This window comes from Oncorhynchus kisutch, unplaced genomic scaffold, assembly GCF_002021735.2.
Source record: "Oncorhynchus kisutch isolate 150728-3 unplaced genomic scaffold, Okis_V2 scaffold3909, whole genome shotgun sequence".
NCBI lineage: Eukaryota > Metazoa > Chordata > Actinopteri > Salmoniformes > Salmonidae > Oncorhynchus > Oncorhynchus kisutch.
The window spans coordinates 201,326-227,515 of NW_022265854.1; the positions used below are offsets into that span (position 1 = coordinate 201,326).

General features: G+C 40.8%; 1 protein-coding gene and 1 long non-coding RNA gene across 2 annotated transcripts in view; both read left to right on the top strand.

Moving 5' to 3' along the window:
- The window catches only part of LOC116372097 (uncharacterized), a 64,642-nt gene that overhangs the window by 31,065 nt on the left and 7,387 nt on the right, over positions 1–26,190 (top strand). The window lies entirely within an intron of this gene.
- The window catches only part of LOC116372092 (NACHT, LRR and PYD domains-containing protein 3-like), a 34,639-nt gene that overhangs the window by 7,228 nt on the left and 1,221 nt on the right, over positions 1–26,190 (top strand). The window contains exons 3-12 of the mRNA XM_031821181.1: positions 14,022–14,120; positions 16,994–17,110; positions 18,105–18,194; positions 19,765–19,881; positions 20,151–20,235; positions 20,365–20,593; positions 20,968–22,738; positions 23,022–23,195; positions 23,543–23,716; positions 24,147–24,320. Of these exons, the coding sequence (XP_031677041.1) occupies positions 14,022–14,120; positions 16,994–17,110; positions 18,105–18,194; positions 19,765–19,881; positions 20,151–20,235; positions 20,365–20,593; positions 20,968–22,738; positions 23,022–23,195; positions 23,543–23,716; positions 24,147–24,320 (3,030 nt within the window). The remainder of the gene's footprint in view (positions 1–14,021; positions 14,121–16,993; positions 17,111–18,104; positions 18,195–19,764; positions 19,882–20,150; positions 20,236–20,364; positions 20,594–20,967; positions 22,739–23,021; positions 23,196–23,542; positions 23,717–24,146; positions 24,321–26,190) is intronic.

The following is a 26,190-nucleotide window of genomic DNA, read 5'->3' on the forward strand; positions in this document are numbered from 1 at the left end:
TCACTGGGGAAGACATGGTACAACACATGTGTTGTGATAAAAGTGGGTAATATCACTGGGGAAGACATATTACAACACATGTGTTGTGATAATAGTGGGTAATATCACTGGGGAAGACATGGTACATCACATGGGTTGTGATAATAGTGGGTAATATCACTGGGGAAGACATGGTACATCACATGTGTTGTGATAATAGTGGGTAATATCACTGGGGAAGACATGGTACAACACATGTGTTGTGATAATAGTGGGTAATATCACTGGGGAAGACATGGTACATCACATGTGTTGTGATAATAGTGGGTAATATCACTGGGGAAGACATGGTACAACACATGTGTTGTGATAATAGTGGGTCATATCACTGGGGAAGACATGGTACATCACATGTGTTGTGATAATAGTGGGTCATATCACTGGGGAAGACATGGTACAACACATGTGTTGTGATAAAAGTGGGTAATATCACTGGGGAAGACATGGTACAACACATGTGTTGTGATAATAGTGGGTAATATCACTGGGGAAGACATGTTACAACACATGTGTTGTGATAATAGTGGGTAATATCACTGGGGAAGACATGGTACAACACATGTGTTGTGATAATTGTGGGTAATATCACTGGGGAAGACATGGTACACCACATGTGTTGTGATAATAGTGGGTAATATCACTGGGGAAGACATGGTACAACACATGTGTTGTGATAATAGTGGGTAATATCACTGGGGAAGACATGGTACAACACATGTGTTGTGATAATAGTGGGTAATACCACTGGGGAAGACATGGTACAACACATGTGTTGTGATAATAGTGGGTCATATCACTGGGGAAGACATGGTACAACACATGTGTTGTGATAATAGTGGGTAATATCACTGGGGAAGACATGGTACATCACATGTGTTGTGATAATAGTGGGTAATATCACTGGGGAAGACATGGTACATCACATGTGTTGTGATAATAGTGGGTAATATCACTGGGGAAGACATGGTACATCACATGTGTTGTGATAATAGTGGGTAATATCACTGGGGAAGACATGGTACATAACATGTGTTGTGATAATAGTGGGTAATATTACTGGGGAAGACATGGTACAACACATGTGTTGTGATAATAGTGGGTAATATCACTGGGGAAGACATGGTACATCACATGTGTTGTGATAATAGTGGGTAATATCACTGGGGAAGACATGTTACACCACATGTGTTGTGATAATAGTGGGTAATATCACTGGGGAAGACATGTTACACCACATGTGTTGTGATAATAGTGGGTAATATCACTGGGGAAGACATATTACAACACATGTGTTGTGATAATAGTGGGTAATATCACTGGGGAAGACATGGTACAACACATGTGTTGTGATAATAGTGGGTAATATCACTGGGAAGACATGTTACAACACATGTGTTGTGATAATAGTGGGTTATATTACTGGGGAAGACATGGTACAACACATGTGTTGTGATAATAGTGGGTAATATCACTGGGGAAGACATGTTACACCACATGTGTTGTGATAATAGTGGGTAATATCACTGGGGAAGACATATTACAACACATGTGTTGTGATAATAGTGGGTAATATCACTGGGGAAGACATGGTACAACACATGTGTTGTGATAATAGTGGGTAATATCACTGGGGAAGACATATTACAACACATGTGTTGTGATAATAGTGGGTAATATCACTGGGGAAGACATGGCACAACACATGTGTTGTGATAATAGTGGGTAATATAGTGGGTAATATCACTGGGGAAGACATGGCACAACACATGTGTTGTGATAATAGTGGGTAATATCACTGGGGAAGACATGGTACAACACATGTGTTGTGATAATAGTGGGTAATATTACTGGGGAAGACATGGTACAACACATGTGTTGTGATAATAGTGGGTAATATCACTGGGGAAGACATGGTACATCACATGTGTTGTGATAATAGTGGGTAATATCACTGGGGAAGACATGGTACAACACATGTGTTGTGATAATAGTGGGTAATATCACTGGGGAAGACATGGTACAACACATGTGTTGTGATAATAGTGGGTAATATCACTGGGGAAGACATGGTACATCACATGTGTTGTGATAATAGTGGGTCATATCACTGGGGAAGACATGGTACAACACATGTGTTGTGATAAAAGTGGGTAATATCACTGGGGAAGACATGGTACAACACATGTGTTGTGATAATAGTGGGTAATATCACAGGGGAAGACATGTTACAACACATGTGTTGTGATAATAGTGGGTAATATCACTGGGGAAGACATATTACAACACATGTGTTGTGATAATAGTGGGTAATATCACTGGGGAAGACATGGTACATCACATGTGTTGTGATAATAGTGGGTAATATCACTGGGGAAGACATGGTACATCACATGTGTTGTGATAATAGTGGGTAATATCACTGGGGAAGACATGGTACAACACATGTGTTGTGATAATAGTGGGTAATATCACTGGGGAAGACATGGTACATCACATGTGTTGTGATAATAGTGGGTCATATCACTGGGGAAGACATGGTACAACACATGTGTTGTGATAAAAGTGGGTAATATCACTGGGGAAGACATGGTACAACACATGTGTTGTGATAATAGTGGGTAATATCACTGGGGAAGACATGTTACAACACATGTGTTGTGATAATAGTGGGTAATATCACTGGGGAAGACATGGTACAACACATGTGTTGTGATAATTGTGGGTAATATCACTGGGGAAGACATGGTACACCACATGTGTTGTGATAATAGTGGGTAATATCACTGGGGAAGACATGGTACAACACATGTGTTGTGATAATAGTGGGTAATATCACTGGGGAAGACATGGTACAACACATGTGTTGTGATAATAGTGGGTAATACCACTGGGGAAGACATGGTACAACACATGTGTTGTGATAATAGTGGGTCATATCACTGGGGAAGACATGGTACAACACATGTGTTGTGATAATTGTGGGTAATATCACTGGGGAAGACATGGTACACCACATGTGTTGTGATAATAGTGGGTAATATCACTGGGGAAGACATGGTACAACACATGTGTTGTGATAATAGTGGGTAATATCACTGGGGAAGACATGGTACAACACATGTGTTGTGATAATAGTGGGTAATACCACTGGGGAAGACATGGTACAACACATGTGTTGTGATAATAGTGGGTCATATCACTGGGGAAGACATGGTACAACACATGTGTTGTGATAATAGTGGGTAATATCACTGGGGAAGACATGGTACATCACATGTGTTGTGATAATAGTGGGTAATATCACTGGGGAAGACATGGTACATCACATGTGTTGTGATAATAGTGGGTAATATCACTGGGGAAGACATGGTACATCACATGTGTTGTGATAATAGTGGGTAATATCACTGGGGAAGACATGGTACATCACATGTGTTGTGATAATAGTGGGTAATATTACTGGGGAAGACATGGTACAACACATGTGTTGTGATAATAGTGGGTAATATCACTGGGGAAGACATGGTACATCACATGTGTTGTGATAATAGTGGGTAATATCACTGGGGAAGACATGTTACACCACATGTGTTGTGATAATAGTGGGTAATATCACTGGGGAAGACATGTTACACCACATGTGTTGTGATAATAGTGGGTAATATCACTGGGGAAGACATATTACAACACATGTGTTGTGATAATAGTGGGTAATATCACTGGGGAAGACATGGTACAACACATGTGTTGTGATAATAGTGGGTAATATCACTGGGAAGACATGTTACAACACATGTGTTGTGATAATAGTGGGTCATATTACTGGGGAAGACATGGTACAACACATGTGTTGTGATAATAGTGGGTAATATCACTGGGGAAGACATGGTACAGCACATGTGTTGTGATAATAGTGGGTAATATCACAGGGGAAGACATGGTACATCACATGTGTTGTGATAATAGTGGGTAATATCACTGGGGAAGACATGGTACATCACATGTGTTGTGATAATAGTGGGTAATATCACTGGGGAAGACATGGTACATCACATGTGTTGTGATAATAGTGGGTAATATTACTGGGGAAGACATGGTACAACACATGTGTTGTGATAATAGTGGGTAATATCACTGGGGAAGACATGGTACATCACATGTGTTGTGATAATAGTGGGTAATATCACTGGGGAAGACATGGTACAACACATGTGTTGTGATAATAGTGGGTAATATCACTGGGAAGACATGTTGCAACACATGTGTTGTGATAATAGTGGGTAATATCACTGGGGAAGACATGGTACAACACATGTGTTGTGATAATAGTGGGTAATATAGTGGGTCAAATCCCTGGGGAAGACATGTTACAACACATGTGTTGTGATAATAGTGGGTAATATAGTGGGTAATATCACTGGGGAAGACATGGTACAACACATGTGTTGTGATAATTGCATTGTTTGCTCTATAACCTGCTAGTTCATATGCTTTGCAACCATGATATATAAGCCTAAGGCCCAGACAATAAGAAGACACAGTGGCAGATTCAACCACACCTTTGTTTCATCACTAAATCAGAGAGTCTGTCCGGTGGAGTCCACAACACATGTTGCATTTAACAGACAGGTACAACTAAAAGATACCAACAACTATTTAGTCTCATCAACGTAAGATACATATGTGGCAGTCCATGGTTCTGATTTATGTGTGTGTGTGTGTGTGTGTGTGTGTGTGTGTGTGTGTGTGTGTGTGTGTGTGTGTCTGTGTGTGTGTTCAGCAGATTTCTCTACTTGTTGTTGATGTTGAAATTCAACACACGGACACTCGAAGTCAAACTTAAATTAATCATTTAGTTAACTGGAGAGGTTTAAACGACCTCAATGCAACACAGTAGAGAAGAGATAGCACCCTGTCACAGTCTCCTGCATGAACCAAAACAGAGTGAGAGAAGAGATGGCACCCTGTCACAGTCACCTGCATGAACCAAAACAGAGTGAGAGAAGAGATATCAATCACCCTGTCACAGTCACCTGCATGAACCAAAACAGAGTGAGAGAAGAGATGGCACCCTGTCACAGTCACCTGCATGAACCAAAACAGAGTGAGAGAAGAGATGGCACCCTGTCACAGTCACCTGCATGAACCAAAACAGAGTGAGAGAAGAGATGGCACCCTGTCACAGTCACCTGCATGAACCAAAACAGAGTGAGAGAAGAGATGGCACCCTGTCACAGTCACCTGCATGAACCAAAACAGAGTGAGAGAAGAGATGGCACCCTGTCACAGTCACCTGCATGAACCAAAACAGAGTGAGAGAAGAGATGGCACCCTGTCACAGTCACCTGCATGAACCAAAACAGAGTGAGAGAAGAGATATCACCCTGTCACAGTCACCTGCATGAACCAAAACAGAGTGAGAGAAGAGATGGCACCCTGTCACAGTCACCTGCATGAACCAAAACAGAGTGAGAGAAGAGATTCTCTTCAGCAACAAAATTCCAGAAGAACAAAACGGTCTATCACCCTGTCATACTGTTTAATTTGTTATTTCACCTTTATTTAACCAGGTAGGCTAGTTGAGAACACCTTTATTTAACCAGGTAGGCTAGTTGAGAACAAGTTCTCATTTGCAACTGCGACCTGGCCAAGATAAACCATAGCAGTTCGACACATCCAACAACACAGAGTTTCACATGGAATGAACCAACATACAAGCAATAATACAGTAGATCTATATACAGCATGTGTAAATGAGGCAGGATGAGAGAGGTAATAAATACAGTAGATCTATATACAACATGTGTAAATGAGGCAGGATGAGAGAGGTAATAAATACAGTAGATCTATATACAGCATGTGTAAATGAGGCAGGATGAGAGAGGTAATAAATACAGTAGATCTATATACAACATGTGTAAATGAGGCAGGATGAGAGAGGTAATAAATACAGTAGATCTATATACAGCATGTGTAAATGAGGCAGGATGAGAGAGGTAATAAATACAGTAGATCTATATACAGCATGTGTAAATGAGGCAGGATGAGAGAGGTAATAAATACAGTAGATCCCCTATATACAGCATGTGTAAATGAGGCAGGATGAGAGAGGTAATAAATACAGTAGATCCCCTATATACAGCATGTGTAAATGAGGCAGGATGAGAGAGGTAATAAATACAGTAGATCCCCTATATACAGCATGTGTAAATGAGGCAGGATGAGAGAGGTAATAAATACAGTAGATCTATATACAGCATGTGTAAATGAGGCAGGATGAGAGAGGTAATAAATACAGTAGATCCCCTATATACAGCATGTGTAAATGAGGCAGGATGAGAGAGGTAATAAATACAGTAGATCTATATACAGCATGTGTAAATGAGGCAGGATGAGAGAGGTAATAAATACAGTAGATCTATATACAGCATGTGTAAATGAGGCAGGATAAGAGAGGTAATAAATACAGTAGATCTATATACAGTATGGGTAAATGAGGCAGGATGAGAGAGGTAATAAATACAGTAGATCCCCTATATACAGCATGTGTAAATGAGGCAGGATGAGAGAGGTAATAAATACAGTAGATCTATATACAGTATGTGTAAATGAGGCAGGATGAGAGAGGTAATAAATACAGTAGATCTATATACAGTATGTGTAAATGAGGCAGGATGAGAGAGGTAATAAATACAGTAGATCTATATACAGCATGTGTAAATGAGGCAGGATGAGAGAGGTAATAAATACAGTAGATCTATATACAGCATGTGTAAATGAGGCAGGATGAGAGAGGTAATAAATACAGTAGATCTATATACAGCATGTGTAAATGAGGCAGGATAAGAGAGGTAATAAATACAGTAGATCTATATACAGCATGTGTAAATGAGGCAGGATGAGAGAGGTAATAAATACAGTAGATCTATATACAGCATGTGTAAATGAGGCAGGATGAGAGAGGTAATAAATACAGTAGATCTATATACAGCATGTGTAAATGAGGCAGGATGAGAGAGGTAATAAATACAGTAGATCTATATACAGCATGTGTAAATGAGGCAGGATAAGAGAGGTAATAAATACTGTCCATACCTTTATTTTATGTCCTCGGCTACTTGGCTAAAAAGCTTGGTTCGCAACGTTCGCTAGTTAACTATTAAACATTAGCCGTCTACATCTAGCTACATATTGAACTTCCATCCTCTCAGGTCAGGGGCGCAATGTATGAATTAATGATTAGTTCAGAATCAGCTTTATAATCATTAGCCAGTATGGAGAGTTAAGTAAAACCACAAGTCCAAATTCCCATCTCCACAAGTCTGTGCCTCACAAAGAAGGGCACTTATTGGTAGATGGGAAAAACAAAAGCAGGCATTGAATTTGCCTTTGAGGATGGTGAAGTTATTATTAATTACACTTTGGATGGGGTATCAATACACCCAGTCACTACAAAGATACAGGCGTCTTCCTAACTTAGTTGCCGGAGAGGAAGGAAACCACTCATTGATTTCAGCATGAGGCCAATGGTGACTTTAAAACAGTTACAGAGTTTAATGGCTGTGATAGGAGAACACTGAGGATGGATCAACAACAGTATAGTTACTCCTCAATAGTAACCTAACTGACAGAGTTTAATGGCTGTGATAGGAGAACACTGAGGATGGATCAACAACATTATAGTTACTCCTCAATACTAACCTAACTGACAGAGTTTAATGGCTGTGATAGGAGAACACTGAGGATGGATCAACAACATTATAGTTACTCCTCAATACTAACCTAACTGACAGAGTTTAATGGCTGTGATAGGAGAACACTGAGGATGGATCAACTACATTATAGTTACTCCTCAATACTAACCTAACTGACAGAGTATAATGGATCAGATTACATGGAGGGGGGGACCTGATCCTAGATCATAATGAATCAGATTACATGGAGAAGGGGTACCTGATCCTAGATCATAATGAATCAGATTACATGGAGAGGGAGACCTTATCCTAGATCATAATGAATCAGATTACATGGAGAGTGAGACCTGATCCTAGATCATAATGAATCAGATTACATGGAGAGGGGGACCTGATCCTATATCATAATGAATCAGATTACATGGAGGGGGGGACCTGATCCTAGATCATAATGAATCAGATTACATGGAGAAGGGGGACCTGATCCTAGATCATAATGAATCAGATTACATGGAGAGGGGTCCTGATCCTAGATCAGCACTTCAACTCTGGGACACTACCTGTATGAAACAGAACACATAGTTGTAAAGTTTAGTTACAGCAGGTGTTTACTGCCATCTAGTGGAAGATACCAATATAACACTTTATTATCAGGGTGGGGAGGCGGCTGAGCTGAAACAGAAAGTAAAGTTGTTCTTTTGTTCAGGATCCATTTTGAGACGACAGAGCAGAAAACACTATATAGAGATTATTGAAAAATAAAATAAGTATTTCTGAACAATAATCTATTCTAATGGACAGAATAAGATAATTAATACCTGGAATGATATATTACTAGTTAGTAGAACTGCTACTTGAGCTGAGTTGCTGACAGACAGCAGTTTTCAAAGTGTAAACTAATCAGTAGGCCGACATGTTATCAGTAACACGTCTGGTAAAGATGGTGGAGGAGCTTTTCAATGATATGGTTTTATGTTTATCTCAGGGTTTCTCCATCCTTTTGTTCTTACCAGCACTTACACACCTGATTCAACTAATCATCACATATTTGAAGACAGTTTCATATTTGAGGCAAACAAATGAACCTTCTCAAATTAAAACCTTTTGGGTTTGTAGGACTGCAGTAACCCACATTTTGGAGGATAAAAACACAGCTAAACTTGGTTTCGAGTAAATTATATGTTTATCAAAAATAATGTAAGAGAGATGTCTTGAAGAAACGCGTCTGGGATTAGAACTCTGTGTCTCTGCGACAGTGGGAGGTTTGTTTTGCATGGCCCGGTGCTACAGCTGAGTGGACATATATTTTAAGGACCAATGGAATGGTCTAAAATGCGCAAACTTGACCGTTACTTTATTTCCTCATATGAAATGGAAAATAACTTTGTAGCCGACGCAGTTCCAGAATGTCTGTTGAAACTGTGTCTCATATGGAACGTTAGAACAGTGGTGGAAACAGAACTCAGTTCCAGAATGTCTGTTGAAACTGTGTCTCATATGGAACGTTAGAACAGTGGTGGAAACAGAACGCAGTTCCAGAATGTCTGTTGAAACTGTGTCTCATATGAAACGTTAGAACAGTGGTGGAAACAGAACGCAGTTCCAGAATGTCTGTTGAAACTGTGTCTCATATGGAACGTTAGAACAGTGGTGGAAACAGAACTCAGTTCCAGAATGTCTGTTGAAACTGTGTCTCATATGGAACGTTAGAACAGTGGTGGAAACAGAACTCAGTTCCAGAATGTCTGTTGAAACTGTGTCTCATATGGAACGTTAGAACAGTGGTGGAAACAGAACTCAGTTCCAGAATGTCTGTTGAAACTGTGTCTCATATGGAACGTTAGAACAGTGGTGGAAACAGAACTCAGTTCCAGAATGTCTGTTGAAACTGTGTCTCATATGGAACGTTAGAACAGTGGTGGAAACAGAACTCAGTTCTCAAACTGGAGTAAAAGTAAAGATTCCTTCATAGAAAATGACTCAAGTTAAAGTGAAAGTCACCCAGTACAATCTTCATGGATAGCCAGGGTCACACTCCAACACTCAGACATCATTTAAAAACAAAGCATTTGTGTTTAGTGAGTCTGCCAGGTCATAGTCAGTAGGGATGATCAGGGATGTTCTCTGTTTAGTGAGTCCTCCAGATCAGAGGCAGTAGGGATGACCAGGGATGTTCTCTGTTTAGTGAGTCCTCCAGATCAGAGGCAGTAGGGATGACCAGGGATGTTCTCTGTTTAGTGAGTCCTCCAGATCAGAGGCAGTAAGGATGATCAGGGATGTTCTCTGTTTAGTGAGTCCTCCAGATCAGAGACAGTAGGGATGACCAGGGATGTTCTCTGTTTAGTGAGTCCTCCAGATCAGAAGCAGTAGGGATGACCAGGGATGTTCTCTGTTTAGTGAGTCCTCCAGATCAGAGACAGTAGTGATGACCAGGGTTGTTCTCTGTTTAGTGAGTCCTCCAGATCAGAGGCAGTAGGGATGACCAGGGTTGTTCTCTGTTTAGTGAGTCCTCCAGATCAGAGGCAGTAGGGATGACCAGGGTTGTTCTCTGTTTAGTGAGTCCTCCAGATCAGAGACAGTAGTGATGACCAGGGATGTTCTCTGTTTAATGAGTCCTCCAGATCAGAGGCAGTAGGGATGATCAGGTTTGTTCTCTTGATAAGTGAGTGAATTTTTCTGTCCTGCTAAGCATTCAAAATGTAATGAGTACTTTGGGTGTCAGGGAAAATGTACGGAGTAAAAAGTACATCATTTTCTTTTTTTTTTTCAAAACTACTGAAGTACTTTACACCACTGCATTAGAAGACAGATAAATGTGTTGACTTGACAGAAATGATGGTCTCTGTTGGAAATGTTGTGAAAAGAATCTGGCCTCAGCTATAAATATCTGGCATTACTCATCTCATATGTATATACTGTATTCTATACTATTCTACTGTATCTTAGTCTATGTATTACTCATCTCATATGTAGATACTGTATTCTATACTATTCTACTGTATCTTAGTCTATGCATTACTCATCTCATATGTATATACTGTATTCTATACTATTCTACTGTATCTTAGTCTATGTATTACTCATCTCATATGTATATACTATATTCGATACTATTCTACTGTATCTTAGTCTGTTAGTCAATGCATTACTCATCTCATATGTATATACTGTATTCTATACTATTCTACTGTATCTTAGTCGAGGCATTACTCATCTAATATGTATATACTGTATTCTATACTATTCTACTGTATCTTAGTCTATGCATTACTCATCTAATATGTATATACTGTATTCTATACTATTCTACTGTATCTTAGTCTATGCATTACTCATCTCATATGTATATACTGTATTCTATACTATTCTACTGTATCTTAGTCTATCTTAGTCTATGCATTACTCATCTAATATGTATATACTGTATTCTATACTATTCTACTGTATCTTAGTCTATGTATTACTCATCTCATATGTATATACTATATTCGATACTATTCTACTGTATCTTAGTCTATGTTAGTCAATGCATTACTCATCTCATATGTATATACTGTATTCTATACTATTCTACTGTATCTTAGTCTATGCATTACTCATCTCATATGTAGATACTGTATTCTGTACTATTCTACTGTATCTTAGTCTATGCATTACTCATCTCATATGTATATACTGTATTCTATACTATTCTACTGTATCTTAGTCTATGCATTACTCATCTCATATGTATATACTATATTCTATACTATTCTACTGTATCTTAGTCTATGTATTACTCATCTCATATGTATATACTGTATTCTATACTATTCTACTGTATCTTAGTCTATGCATTACTCTTCTCATATGTAGATACTGTATTCTATACTATTCTACTGTATCTTAGTCTATGTATTACTCATCTCATATGTATATACTGTATTCTATACTATTCTACTGTATCTTAGTCTATGCATTACTCATCTCATATGTATATACTGTATTCTATACTGTTCTACTGTATCTTAGTCTATGCATTACTCATCTCATATGTATATACTGTATTCTATACTGTTCTACTGTATCTTAGTCTATGCATTACTCATCTCATATGTATATACTGTATTCTATACTATTCTACTGTATCTTAGTCTATGCATTACTCATCTCATATGTATATACTGTATTCTATACTATTCTACTGTATCTTAGTCTATGCATTACTCATCTCATATGTATATACTGTATTCTATACTATTCTACTGTATCTTAGTCTATGCCGCTCTGACATTGTGACCAATAACATTTGACTTGATTTAGATTAGGCTATATACACAACATGACCAAAAGTATGTGGACACCTGCTTGTCGAACATCTCATTCCAAAATCATAGGCATTCCTATGGAGTTGGTCCCCCCTTTGCTGCTATAACAGCCTCCATTCTTCTGGGAAGGCTTTCCAGTAGATGTTGGAACATTGCTGCGGGGACTTGCTTCCGTTCAGCCACAAGAGCATTAGGGAGGTCGGGCACTGATGTTGGGTGATTAGGCCTGGCTCGAAGTCAGCGTTCCAATTCATCCCAAAGGTGTTCGATGGGGTTGAGGTCAGGGCTCTGTGCAGGCCAGTCAAGTTCTTCCACACTGATCTCGACAAGCCATTTCTGTATGGACCTCGCTTTGTGCACGGGGACATTGTCATGCTGAAACAGGAAAGGGCCTTCCCCAAACTGTTGCCACAAAGTTGGATGCACAGGATCGTCTAGAATGTCATTTTTATACTGTAGCGTTAAGATTTATCTTCACTAGAACTAAGGAAAAACAGCCCCAGAGCATTATTCCTCCTCCACCAAACTTTACAGTTGGCACTATGCATTCGGGCAGGTAGCGTTTTCGAGGCATCCGCCAAACCCAGATTCTTCTGTCGGGCTGCCAGATGGTGAAGTGTGATTCATAACTCCAAAGAACACGTTTCCACTGCTCCACAGTCCAATGGCGGCGATCTTTACACCAATCAAGCCGATGCTTGGCATTGCACATGGTTATCTTGTATGCGGCTGCTCGGCCATGGAAACCTATTTCATGAAGCTTCCGACGAACAGTTATTTTGCTGACGTTGCAGTTTGGAACTCGTTATTGAGTGTTGCAACCGACAAACCATTTTTATGCGCTTCCACACTTGGCGGGCCCTTTCTGTGAGCTTGTGTGGCCTACCACTTCACGGTTGAGCCGTTGTTGCTCCTAGATGTTTCCACTTCACAATAACAGCACTTACAGTTGACCGGAGCAGCTATAGCAGGAATTTGAAGAACTGACTTTGTTGGAAAGGTGGCATCCTATGACGGTGCCACGTTGAAAGTCACTGAGCTCTTCAGTACTGGTCATTCTACTGTCAATGTTTGTCTATGGAGATTGCATGGCTGTCTGTCCGACTTTATATACCTGTCAGCAACTGGTGTGGCTGAATTAGAATCCACTAATTTGAAGGGGTGTCCAAATACTTCTGTATATTTAGTGTAGATGCTCTGTCCTACTACTGGTAGGACTATAACGTTATGTGAACTGATCTGAACAGGTTTAGGCTGGTCATCGATGACATGTAGGCTACATCTGAGGTATAGACTTTCATCTGCATATCACTAACAAACTGCTAGTATACATTATAACCTAGCCTACTTTACATAATATAACATCTACATATCACTAACAACCCACTACTAGACATTAGAACCTAGCCTACTTTACATAATATAAAATCTCTCACTTGTTGCAAAAAACCTTTCTGAATGGATCAATGATTTCCCCCTCAGATCAATCATGTCCGTTTTAGCCCTTCTGTCTACATTCTCAGATACATTTAGAAAATAACAGATTGAAAGACAATAAAAAGCCACTTTTGATTTATAAAAATAAGTGTGAGACATGGCCTTGTGTTGCTGTACTGTCTATAACTACCTTAACAAACAGTGACTTATTATTATTATTGACAGTTACCATGGAGATGAAGTGTCACAACTACATGTTCATGTGATGCATTAAATCACCTGGCTGTTTCTATGTCTGTTAGTAAATGTTTTATTTTTCAAAGATATAATGAATAAATTACAACAATGGACAATCAATAATAAGTTGTCACTGTGTTAACCACAACCAACATGTTGGATCTCTGTTTAGTTGTCACTGTGTTAACCACAACCAACATGTTGGATCTCTGTTTAGTTGTCACTGTGTTAACCACAACCAACATGTTGGATCTCTGTTTAGTTGTCACTGTGTTAACCACAACCAACATGCTGGATCTCTGTTTAGGGGTCAGTGCTCTAAAATGAGTCTCTCCGGGAAGAGAGAGGAGGGGGGCCCTGCCTCTAAAATGAATCTCTCTGAGGGACATGACACCAAAGCTAAGAGGTAAGATGATAATTTTATGAATAATTTATAAAGTTTATTCCCAAAATAAATAGCTATCTTAAGATGAATGCACTTACTGTAAATCGTTCTGGATAAGAGCATCTGCTAAATCAGGGGTTCTCAATCCGGGGTCTGTGGAGGTTCTGCAGGGGTTCTCAATCCGGGGTTGGTGGAGGTACTGCAGGGGTTCTCAATCCGGGGTCTGTGGAGGTACTGCAGGGGTTCTCAATCCGGGGTCTGGGGAGGTACTGCTGGGGTTCTCAATCCGGGGTCTGTGGAGGTACTGCAGGGGTTCTCAATCCGGGGTCTGGGGAGGTACTGCTGGGGTTCCGCGGCACCCTGACTGTACTCGTTGCAAAGTACTCCATTTATAGAATTTTTACATGACAAAACCACTTCGCCTCTTAATTATTGCCTAATATAATGGAATGCATATTTTTTTAACCAATTGTGATGGTTGTTACCAGCAGAATTTTGACAATATAACTGTTATATCAACACACTCTTCACACCCGTTTAACAACTCTAAATATATTTGGCATAGTAGGCATCAAGTCCCTTGCCAATAATGTTTCCTACAACGTTGCATACAATGTTCATTTTCATCGAACACATATTACGCCCCAGATACCTTCAATTGCCCAATTTATAGCCATCCCCAATTTAGGATTATTTTTTAACAATATGATGTTGTGTTCCAAAGGGAGAACTTGAAATAACATGATGTAGATAATTAAATCATCCAAATTAAAACGTTTTTAGAAAAGAAGGTTCCTTATGGAGCCAAAAAGGCTTCTATCACTTCCTTAGAATATAAAATCAATAAAAGTTATATATATTTTTGGGTTCAGTGAAGAAGAACCTCTAGAGTTCTGATCAACAAAAGGTTCATGTTTTGAGGATGTGAACCCAGCAAGCCCTCCAGTGGTCAGATCAATTCCGCCCGTTTTTTCCAGCGCCCGGCTCGGGATTCGAACCAGCCACCCTTCGGTCACAGCTCAAACTCCAACCTGAGTTAATCTGCCAAAATTAAGACAAAATGCTATGCAGTTATGAATAATTATTATACATAACTCATTGCCAAAAGCACAAGACATACTGTTGCATGTAGGTCTATATTATTAACGGATTGATCACATAGAAATATAAAAACATTATTTTTAACTACTGCAATGCAATTACATGTGGCGCTGGAACCACTGACTCACTGCATTATTCTATAGTATTATCAAGACACCTGCTGTTAACTCTTAACTACTTAGGACACCTGCTGTTAACTCTTAACTACTTAGGACACCTGCTGTTAACTCTTAACTACTTAGGACACCTGCTGTTAACTCTTAACTACTTAGGACAGCTGCTGTTAACTCTTAACTACTTAGGACACCTGCTGTTAACTCTTAACTACTTAAGACAGCTCACGAGGTGTCCTAAATATCTGCCGACTAGGTGGGTAGGTAATTTAGGTAATGGGTAGGTAACTAGGTCATTTATACCCATAAGTGTAAAATGTCTTTATTTTCAGCAATTATGCAACCAATTTTCTACTCTGAGACACTTTGTGGGTATGGACCCAGATCTCAACATAATGTTATAAAACAACTGAATGTTTGTTTTACATAATAATAAAAATGAATATTACCAATGTAACCCACTGTAAAGACTGGGTTCAGTTGATTGTGTTGCACTGATCATGTCCGCATTCTGGAACTGTCCCCGTACAGAACTTTCCGCGTCCCCGTACAGAACCTAACACCAAGGATATTGTCCGGTTACGCGCAGGACTGAGGTGATCTTGGGGAATAACGACGGAGTTTGTTACAGTGTTGAGACACCGAAGTTTATTGTTCAATTTACTTTTTTCTTTACGGTCAGGGACAGTATGAGTGTAGCCAGATCCTTTTCACTCTCTGTCCTTGTTTCATTTTGTGGTTCACCGGATTCATCATCGAGACGAGGGACAGACGAACGACATGCGAGCTAGTCGGTACAGCTCGGTAATCTAGCTATCTACTCTACCAGCAGCATCCTAGTTATCCTAGCTAGTCGGTACAGCTCGGTAATCTAGCTAGCTACTCTACCAGCAGCATCCTAGTTATCCTAGCTAGTCGGTACAGCTCGGTAAGCTAGCTAGCTACTCTACCAGCAGCATCCTAGTTATCCTAGCTAGTCGGTACAGCTCGGTAAGCTAGCTAGCTACTCTACCAGCAGCATCCTAGTTACCATAGCTACCACTACATCATCACCGGCTGTCTGCATTCTGGACCGATGGAGCTCCCCGCAGCTCTACCAGCAGCATCGTGTTTCTTCCACCTGTTAAATCCCGGTGAGGCTTCTCCCTCTCTCGTTGACGGATGCTGGCTACCTCTGTCCGGTTCTCCTCTCTTCACTAGATGGACGGTAACTTTAGTGTTTAAACCCTCTGTGTCCAAGGACCGAACTTTTGAATATTATTTTCAGGGCGCCTCAATAGCAGGTATTGAACCCCGGGTAAATAATCACTAGTCAGAACCTCAACCTCAGTTTACATTCATTATAACAAATCAATTTAATATCAGATATTGTGAATAAACAACCTCGAGAGTGCGTCTTCCAGCCCTCCAATAAATTACATCATTCAACCCTCCCGGTTAGTAAATTTACCTCAACATCCCCCGGAGAAGGCAGAGTAACGACACCAGCCTTTTAGCGGGGCTGACAGACTGACTACAACGCTCGCGACGCTGAATTAATTTCGTCATTAAAAATGACACACTGCTCGCGCCATTAACTAACGTCTGGAAGTCAGTTCTATTTGTGAAACTCTTCTTATGTTTCCCCATCTGAGCTCAGAGTAGATGAGAGATGTAATGTTTGTCTCTGTTGTGTTGAAGTCCAATCAAGCAGGAGAGACCAGCCTCCCCTGTTCCCAGCTGTGTGTCCATGAAGAGTGACCAGTCTATGATTCAACCTATAAACTTTAGAGAGGGAGACTTTTCTACTGAACCAAGGTAAGAAGAACTCATGGGTCCTGGTCAGTGAGTTAAACAACACTGTCTCTAGTCATTTCTCCTCTCCCATTTTCCCATTTATTGTTGTTGTTTTCATAATCCATAGGCTCATCATTTTGTCCATTTTCATAGTCCTAAAACAATATTAAACAAACACAACATTCCCTCCCTTTGTGTGTGTGTGTGTGTGTGTGTGTGTGTGTGTGTGTGTGTGTGTGTGTGCACTCCCTGGATGAGGAGTGGTAATCTCTATCCTGATTTTCTAGTCACTTTTACCTCTACCTACATGTACATATTATCTCAATTATAGTCTCATTATTACCTCAACTACCTGGTACCCTGCACATTGACTCAGTACTGGTACTCCTTATAGTCTCATTATTACCTCAACTACCTGGTAGCCCTACACATTGACTCAGTACTGGTACTCCTTATAGTCTCATTATTACCTCAACTACCTGGTACCCTGCACATTGACTCAGTACTGGTACTCCTTATAGTCTCATTATTACCTCAACTACCTGGTACCCTGCACATTGACTCAGTACTGGTTCTCCTTATAGTCTCATTATTACCTCAACTACCTGGTACCCTGCACATTGACTCAGTACTGGTACTCCTTATAGTCTCATTATTACCTCAACTACCTGGTAGCCCTACACATTGACTCAGTACTGGTTCTCCTTATAGTCTCATTATTACCTCAACTACCTGGTACCCTGCACATTGACTCAGTACTGGTGGTACTCCTTATAGTCTCATTATTACCTCAACTACCTGGTAGCCTGCACATTGACTCAGTACTGGTTCTCCTTATAGTCTCATTATTACCTCAACTACCTGGTACCCTGCACATTGACTCAGTACTGGTTCTCCTTATAGTCTCATTATTACCTCAACTACCTGGTACCCTACACATTGACACAGTACTGGTGCTCCTTATAGTCTCATTCTTGTTATTTTGTGTTGCTATTTCCTTATTTTTATTTACAAGTCACAAGGACAACGTAGCACGTCCTGTGAACACGTCAGGGTTCCATAGCCGGAGGCAGACCAGCAGGAACTGGATCAGCAGCACAACAAGGTAACACGTCTGGTGAACAGGTCAGAGTTCATATCCTCAGGCAGACCAGCAGAAACTGGACCAGCAGCACAACAAGGTAACACGTCTGGTGAACAGGTCAGAGTTCATATCCTCAGGCAGACCAGCAGAAACTGGACCAGCAGCACAACAAGGTAACACGTCTGGTGAACAGGTCAGAGTTCATATCCTCAGGTAGACCAGTAGAAACTGGATCAGCAGCACAACAAGGTATCACGTCTGGTGAACAGGTCAGAGTTCATATCCTCAGGTAGACCAGTAGAAACTGGATCAGCAGCACTACAAGGTATCACGTCTGGTGAACAGGTCAGAGTTCATATCCTCAGTCAGACCAGTAGAAACTGGATCAGCAGCACAACAAGGTATCACGTCTGGTGAACAGGTCAGAGTTCATATCCTCAGGCAGACCAGTAGAAACTGGATCAGCAGCACTACAAGGTATCACATCTGGTGGAGCCTGTATCAATACTGATAGGATGGAAAGAAAGGGAGCTCTGCTCTCAGATCAGCTTTCTCCATTCAAATATGTTCTTTACATTAGAATTATTTCACAATACTGACCACGGATCAGCTTCTATTATCCCCTATGGCTACAAATACTAAATGAATAAAATGTAAAATATAAGTGTTTTACATACAGATCTCATATTACTGTATTGAATTATTATATTAAAATATTTAAATATTGATGTTAAAAGTGTATCATTTATATAGTTATGTTAAACATTAAACGTTAAACATTCCTTATTAAACATGTATTTATTTGTTACATTTGTCTGTGTAGCAGATATATATTATTACTGTGTAAAACCTAGCAGATATATATTATTACTGTGTAAAACCTAGCAGTACTACTGATTCCTCTGAGAGTGAGACAGATATATATTATTACTGTGTAAAACCTAGCAGTACTACTGATTCCTCTGAGAGTGAGGCAGATATATATTATTACTGTGTAAAACCTAGCAGATATATATTATTACTGTGTAAAACCTAGCAGTACTACTGATTCCTCTGAGAGTGAGACAGATATATATTATTACTGTATAAAACCTAGCAGTTCTACTGATTTCTCTGAGAGTGAGACAGATATATATTATTACTGTATAAAACCTAGCAGTACTACTGATTCCTCTGAGAGTGAGGCAGATATATATTATTACTGTGTAAAACCTAGCAGTACTACTGATTCCTCTGAGAGTGAGACAGATATATATTATTACTGTGTAAAACCTAGCAGTACTACTGATTTCTCTGAGAGTGAGACAGATATATATATATATATATATATATATTATTACTGTGTAAAACCTAGCAGTACTACTGGATGAGAGTGAGACATGATTATTTGTCTCTGAAAAAAACAAAACTTATAAACATAATTTCTTTAACGTTCGCGACGCTAAATGAATTTCGTTATTAAAAATGACACACTGCTCGCGCCATTAACTAACGTCTGGAAGTCAGTTCTATTTGTGAAACTCTTCTTATGTTTCCCCATCTGAGCTCAGAGTAGATGAGAGATGTAATGTTTGTCTCTGTTGTGTTGAAGTCCAATCAAGCAGGAGAGACCAGCCTCCCCTGTTCCCAGCTGTGTGTCCATGAAGAGTGACTGGTCTATGATTCTACCTATAAACTTTAGAGAGGGAGACTTTTCTACTGAACAAAGGTAAGAAGAACTCATGGGTCCTGGTCAGTGAGATAAACAACACTGTCTCTAGTCATTTCTCCTCTCCCATTTTCCCATTTATTGTTGTTGTTTTCATAATCCATAGGCTCATCATTTTGTCCATTTTCATATTCCTAAAACAATATTAAACAAACACAACATTCCCTCCGTGTGCGTGTGTGTGTGTGTGTGTGTGTGTGTGTGTGTGTGTGTGTGTGTGTGTGTGAACTCCCTGGATGAGGAGATGTAATCTCATGTTTTGTCCACAGAAACCAACAGGAGAGATCAGAGTCAGAGATTCTCAGTTGTCAGTCTTCCCAGAGTCATCAAACAGACCTGGCCTCCATATTCAGTGTATGTGGTCCTGTTATGTACATTTGTTTTTGTTTACCTCAAGTAAAGTTGATCTGTCAATCATTCATTAATGTGTTAATGAGAAAGCATTTAGTCTCTTGCTTAACTTATTTACTTAATTTATTCCAGATGCTTGAAGAGAATATTATGACATTTGTGAAGAACGAGCTGAAGATGTTCAAGAGGATTCTTAGTCCAGAACTCCCAGAAGGCTTTGAGAGTCAGAAGCAGGATAAGGAAGTGGTGGACCCTGAAGATGAGCAGCAGGAGAGCAGTGCCAGAGAGGGGGCTCTGAAGATCACACTGCACATCCTGAGGAAAATGAACCAGAAGGAGCTTGCTGACACACTGGAGAAATGTAAGATCTGTCTGCCTCATGTTGAATGGTGTTTTATAACATTTAAAAGCTGTAGCTAAAGTACAGCGAAAGTAGCTGTGTAACTCAATGATATTGTAGCAGCCTTAACACAACACCTAGTGACCTCATCAAGTAGCAGCAGGGACGTGTTGTGGTGATTAAATTAGAGAGAGAGAGAACATTAATAATACCATCCATAATACCAATAATAATATAATCAGTCACACCAGTCTGTAATGCATTATGAAAACATTTACACATTTAGACAGTCAGTTAAGAGAATAAATTATTATAATGTACAACTTTATAACAGTCCTACAATACTGTAGACATTAAAACAGACGTAATATTAATATCCTCTGTGTTATTTCTAGATTCAGATGAGCTTGCAGTGATTTGCCAACGTGAACTCAAATCTAATCTAAAGAAGAAGTTTCAATGTGTATTTGAGGGGATCGCTAAACAAGGAAACCCAACACTTCTCAATAAGATCTACACAGAGCTCTACATCACAGAGGGTGGAACAGGAGAGGTCAATAATGAACATGAGCTGAGACAGATTGAGACAACATCCAGGAAACAAGCAAGACCAGAGACTGCAATCAAATGTAACGACATCTTCAAACCCTTAACTGGACAAGACAAACCTATCAGAACTGTGCTGACAAAGGGAGTCGCTGGCATTGGAAAAACAGTCTCTGTGCAGAAGTTCATTCTGGACTGGGCTGAAGGAAAAGCAAATCAGGATGTCCAATTTGTATTTTCATTCCCTTTCCGGGAGCTGAATTTGATGAAAGAGGACAAACACACTTTCATTGAACTTCTCAATCACTTCTCAATGGAAACCAAACAATCAGGAATCTCCATCTACAACAAGTACAAAGTTCTGTTCATCTTTGATGGTCTGGATGAGTGCCGACTGCCCCTAGACTTCCAGAAGAACAAGATCTGTTGGGACGTCACAGAGTCAACCTCAGTGGATGTTCTGCTGACAAATCTCATCAAGGGAAATCTGCTTCCCTCTGCTCTCCTCTGGATAACTACCCGACCTGCAGCAGCCAATAAGATCCCCCCTGAGTGTGTTGACCAGGTGACAGAGGTACGAGGTTTCAGTGACCCACAGAAGGAGGAGTACTTCAGGAAGAGATTCAGTGATGAGGACCTGGCCAGCAGAATCATCTCACACATAAAGACATCAAGGAGCCTCCACATCATGTGCCACATTCCAGTCTTCTGTTGGATTTCTGCAACAGTCCTTGAACACATGCTGAAACATAAGAGAGAAGAGATGCCGAAGACTCTGACTGAGATGTACACACACCTTGTGGTGTTTCATACCAAACAGAAGAATGAAAAGTATCTTGGGAAAGAAGAGACAGGTCCACACTGGAATAAAGAGAGCATTCTGTCACTGGGAAAACTGGCTTTTCAACAGCTTGTGAATGGCAATCTGATTTTCTATGAAGAAGACCTGAAAGAGTCTGGCATTGATGTCAATGAAGCCTCAGTGTACTCAGGATTGTGCACACAGCTCTTTAAAGAGGAATGTGGGCTGTACCAGGACAAGGTGTTCTGCTTTGTTCATCTGAGCATTCAGGAGTTTCTGGCTGCTGTATATGTGTTCCTCTCATTCATCAACAACAATGAGAATCTAATGGATGAACTGCAAACAAAAGACGAGCCTGAAGTTACTTTCTACAAGAGTGCTGTGGATAAAGCCTTACAAAGTGAGACAGGAAACCTGGACCTTTTCCTCCGCTTCCTTCTAGGCCTCTCACTGGAGTCCAATCAGAAGCACTTACGAGGTATACTGACAAAGACAAGAAGCAGCTCACAGACCCATGAAGAAACAGTTAAGTACATCAAGGAGAAGATCAGGGAGAATCCCTCTCCAGAGAGGAGCATCAATCTGTTCCACTGTCTGAATGAACTGAATGACCATTCTCTAGTGGAGGAGATCCAAAGCTACCTGAGATCAGGAAGTCTCTCAAAACCCAACCTGTCACCTGCACAGTGGTCAGCTCTGGTCTTTGTGTTGCTGACTTCAGAAAAGGAGCTGGATGTGTTTGACCTGAAGAAATACTCCAGATCAGAGGAAGGTCTTCTGAGGCTGCTGCCAGTGGTCAAAGCCTCCAGAGCTGTTCTGTGAGTAAATAAAATGACATATAAGAACTAATCATCAGGAAGAAATATTCAGTTTAGTGAAAAATATGAATTATAATATGTATAATATATTATTTTGAAAAACATACTGAATAAATGCATTGATTTTCACATTATAACATTATGACCATACAATTCTAGGAAACGGAAGATGAATCTATATGTTGTTTGAGAGAATTAACTAAATGCATCTGCCATTGTCCTTCTACACTACTGGTGTTAAATCAACAGTGTGTTTGTGAAGTCATGATGATCTCTTTGTCAGGCTGTCAGGCTGTGGAGTCACAGAGAAAGGCTGTGCTTCTCTGGTCTCAGCTCTGGAGTCAAACCCCTCACACCTGAGAGAGCTGGATCTGGGTAACAATGACCTGAAGGATTCAGGAGTGGAGCTGCTCTCTAATGGACTGGGGAATCCCCACTGTAAACTGGAGACTCTGAGGTCAGTATTCCTGTAGTTGGTCAACAAGTGATAACTGTTCACCAGATCCACATGTGTTTACCAGACACACATAGTCCACACCATATGTGTTTGGACAGTGAAGCTTACGGTTTTAAATTTGTAAACTGGAGACTCTGAGGTCAGTATAATATATATTGTGGACTGTATACTCAATACAATCTAAATCTGATACTTTGATAATTTATAATAATGATACACTATTTTATGAATAGATATGGCAGATTTCAGGATACTGATATATCTGAATATGTTGAAAAAATATACTGCCACTATTTTCACCCCCAAAGAATATCAGTGTGATTTTAATATGATTTGACTCTTTGCAGGCTGTCAGGCTGTCTAGTCACAGAGGAAGGCTGTGCTTCTCTGGTCTCAGCTCTGAGGTCAAACCCCTCACACCTGAGAGAGCTGGATCTGGGTAACAATGACCTGAAGGATTCAGGAGTGAAGCTGCTCTCTGCTGGACTGGAGAATCCCCACTGCAAACTGGAGACTCTGAGGTCAGTATAATATATATTGTGGACTGTTTACTCAATACAATCTAAATCTGATACCTCACTGTCTAAATAGATATGGTGTGGACTGTATACTCAATACAGTCTAAATCTGATACCTCACTGTCTAAATAGATATGGTGTGGACTGTATACTCAATACAATCTAAATCTGATTCCTCACTGTCTGTCTTCTGACTGATATTGCTTTTTAAACTGGTCTGGTCAGTCTACTATAATATTTGTACTAGACATGTTTCTATCTGCAGGCAATACTTTGATCATTTTTCATTTTTTATGATGATACACTATTTTACGAATAGATATGGCAGGTTTCAGAACACTGATATATCTGAATATGTTGAAAAAATATACTGCCACTATTTTCACCACCAATGAATATCACTGTGATTTTAATATGATTTGACTCTTTGCAGGCTGTCAGGCTGTCTAGTCACAGAGGAAGGCTGTGCTTCTCTGGTCTCAGCTCTGAGGTCAAACCCCTCACACCTGAGAGAGCTGGACCTGAGCTACAATCACCCAGGAGACTCAGGAGTCAGACTGCTCTCTGCTGGACTGGAGGATCCACACTGCAGACTGGAGAAACTCAAGTATGTAGAGGGTTTATGTCAATGTTCATATCAGACATGTTTGACTTATCAGGCTAGTTAAGACAAACATTCTGACCACCACTTGGACAAAGTTATATAATGACTATGCTGACTGTGAGTCCAGTGTGTGTGTCCTGTATCTGTCCATTGTGTTTGGCCATTGTCCTTTCACACTGGCAAGACACACTCACTGAACACACATAGGACACCAACAGGACACACACACACACACACACACACACACACACACACACACACACACACTGGACACACATAGGACACCAAGTTATATGTCTCCAGTGTGTGTGTGTGTGTGTGTGTCTCTCCAGTGTGTGTGTGTGTGTGTCTCTCCAGTGTGTGTGTGTGTCTCTCCAGTGTGTGTGTGTCACCAGTGTGTGCGTGTGTTTGTGAGTGTGTGTCACCAGTGTGTGTGTGTGTGTGTGTGTGTGTGTGTGTGTTAGTGTCTCCAGTGTGTGTGTGTGTCACCAGTGTGTGTGTGTGTGTGTGTGAGTGTGTGTCACCAGTGTGTGTCACCAGTGTGTGTGTGTGTGTGTCACCAGTGTGTGTGTCACCAGTTTGTGTGTGTGTGTGTGTGTCTCCTGTGTGTGTGTGTGTCACCAGTGTGTGCGTGTCTCCAGTGTGTGTGTCACCAGTGTGTGTGTCACCAGTTTGTGTGTGTGTGTGTGTCTCCTGTGTGTGTGTGTGTGTCTCCTGTGTGTGTGTGTGTGTTACCAGTGTGTGTGTGTGTCTCCAGTGTGTGTGAGTGAGTGTCCATTGTGTGTGTGTCTCCAGTGTGTGTGAGTGTGTGTTTGTGTCCCCAGTGTGTGTGTGTGTGTGTGTGTGTCTCCAGTGTGTGTGTGTGTGTGTGTGTTAGTGTCTCCAGTGTGTGTGTGTGTGTGTCTCCAGTGTGTGTGTGTGTCTCCAGTGTGTGTGTGTGTCACCAGTGTGTGTGTGTGTCACCAGTGTGTGTGTGTGTCACCAGTGTGTGTGTGTGTGTGTGTGTGTGTGTGTGTGTGTGTGTGTGAGTGAGTGTGTGTCACCAGTGTGTGTGTGTGTGTGTGTCTCCTGTGTGTGTGTGTGTCTCCTGTGTGTGTGTGTGTGTGTGTGTGTCTCTAGTGTGTGTGAGTGTGTGTCCATTGTGTGTGTGTCTCCAGTGTGTGTGAGTGTGTGTTTGTGTCCAGTGTGTTTGTGTCTCCAGTGTGTGTGTGTGTGAGTGTGTGTGTCCAGTGTCTGTGTGTCCAGTGTGTGTGTGTCCAGTGTGTCCTGTGTGTGTGTGTGTGTCACCAGTGTGTGTGTGTGTGTCTCCTGTGTGTGTGTGTGTCTCCTGTGTGTGTGAGTGTGTGTTTGTGTCCAGTGTGTTTGTGTCCCCAGTGTGTGTGTGTGTGTCCAGTTTTGTGTGTGTGTGTGTGTGTGTCTCCTGTGTGTGTGAGTGTGTGTCCATTGTGTGTGTGTCTCCAGTGAGTGTGTGTGTGTGTGTCCTGTGTGTGTGTCCTGTGTGTGTGAGTGTGTGTCCATTGTGTGTGTGTCTCCAGTGTGTGTGAGTGTGTGTGTGTGTGTGTGTCCAGTGTGTCCTGTGTGTGTTTGTGTCTAGTGTGTTTGTGTGTGTGTGTGTGTGTGTCCAGTGTGTCCTGTGTGTGTTTGTGTCCAGTGTGTCCTGTGTGTGTGTGTGTCCAGTGTGTCCTGTGTGTGTGTGTGTGTGTGTGTGTGTGTGTGTGTGTCTGTCCAGTGTGTCCTGTGTGTGTCCAGTGTGTCCTGTGTGTGTGTCTGTCCAGTGTGTGTGTGTGTGTGTGTGTCTAGTGTGTCTAGTGTGTCCAGTGTGTGTGTGTCTAGTGTGTCCAGTGTGTGTGTCTCCTGTGTGTGTGTGTCCAGT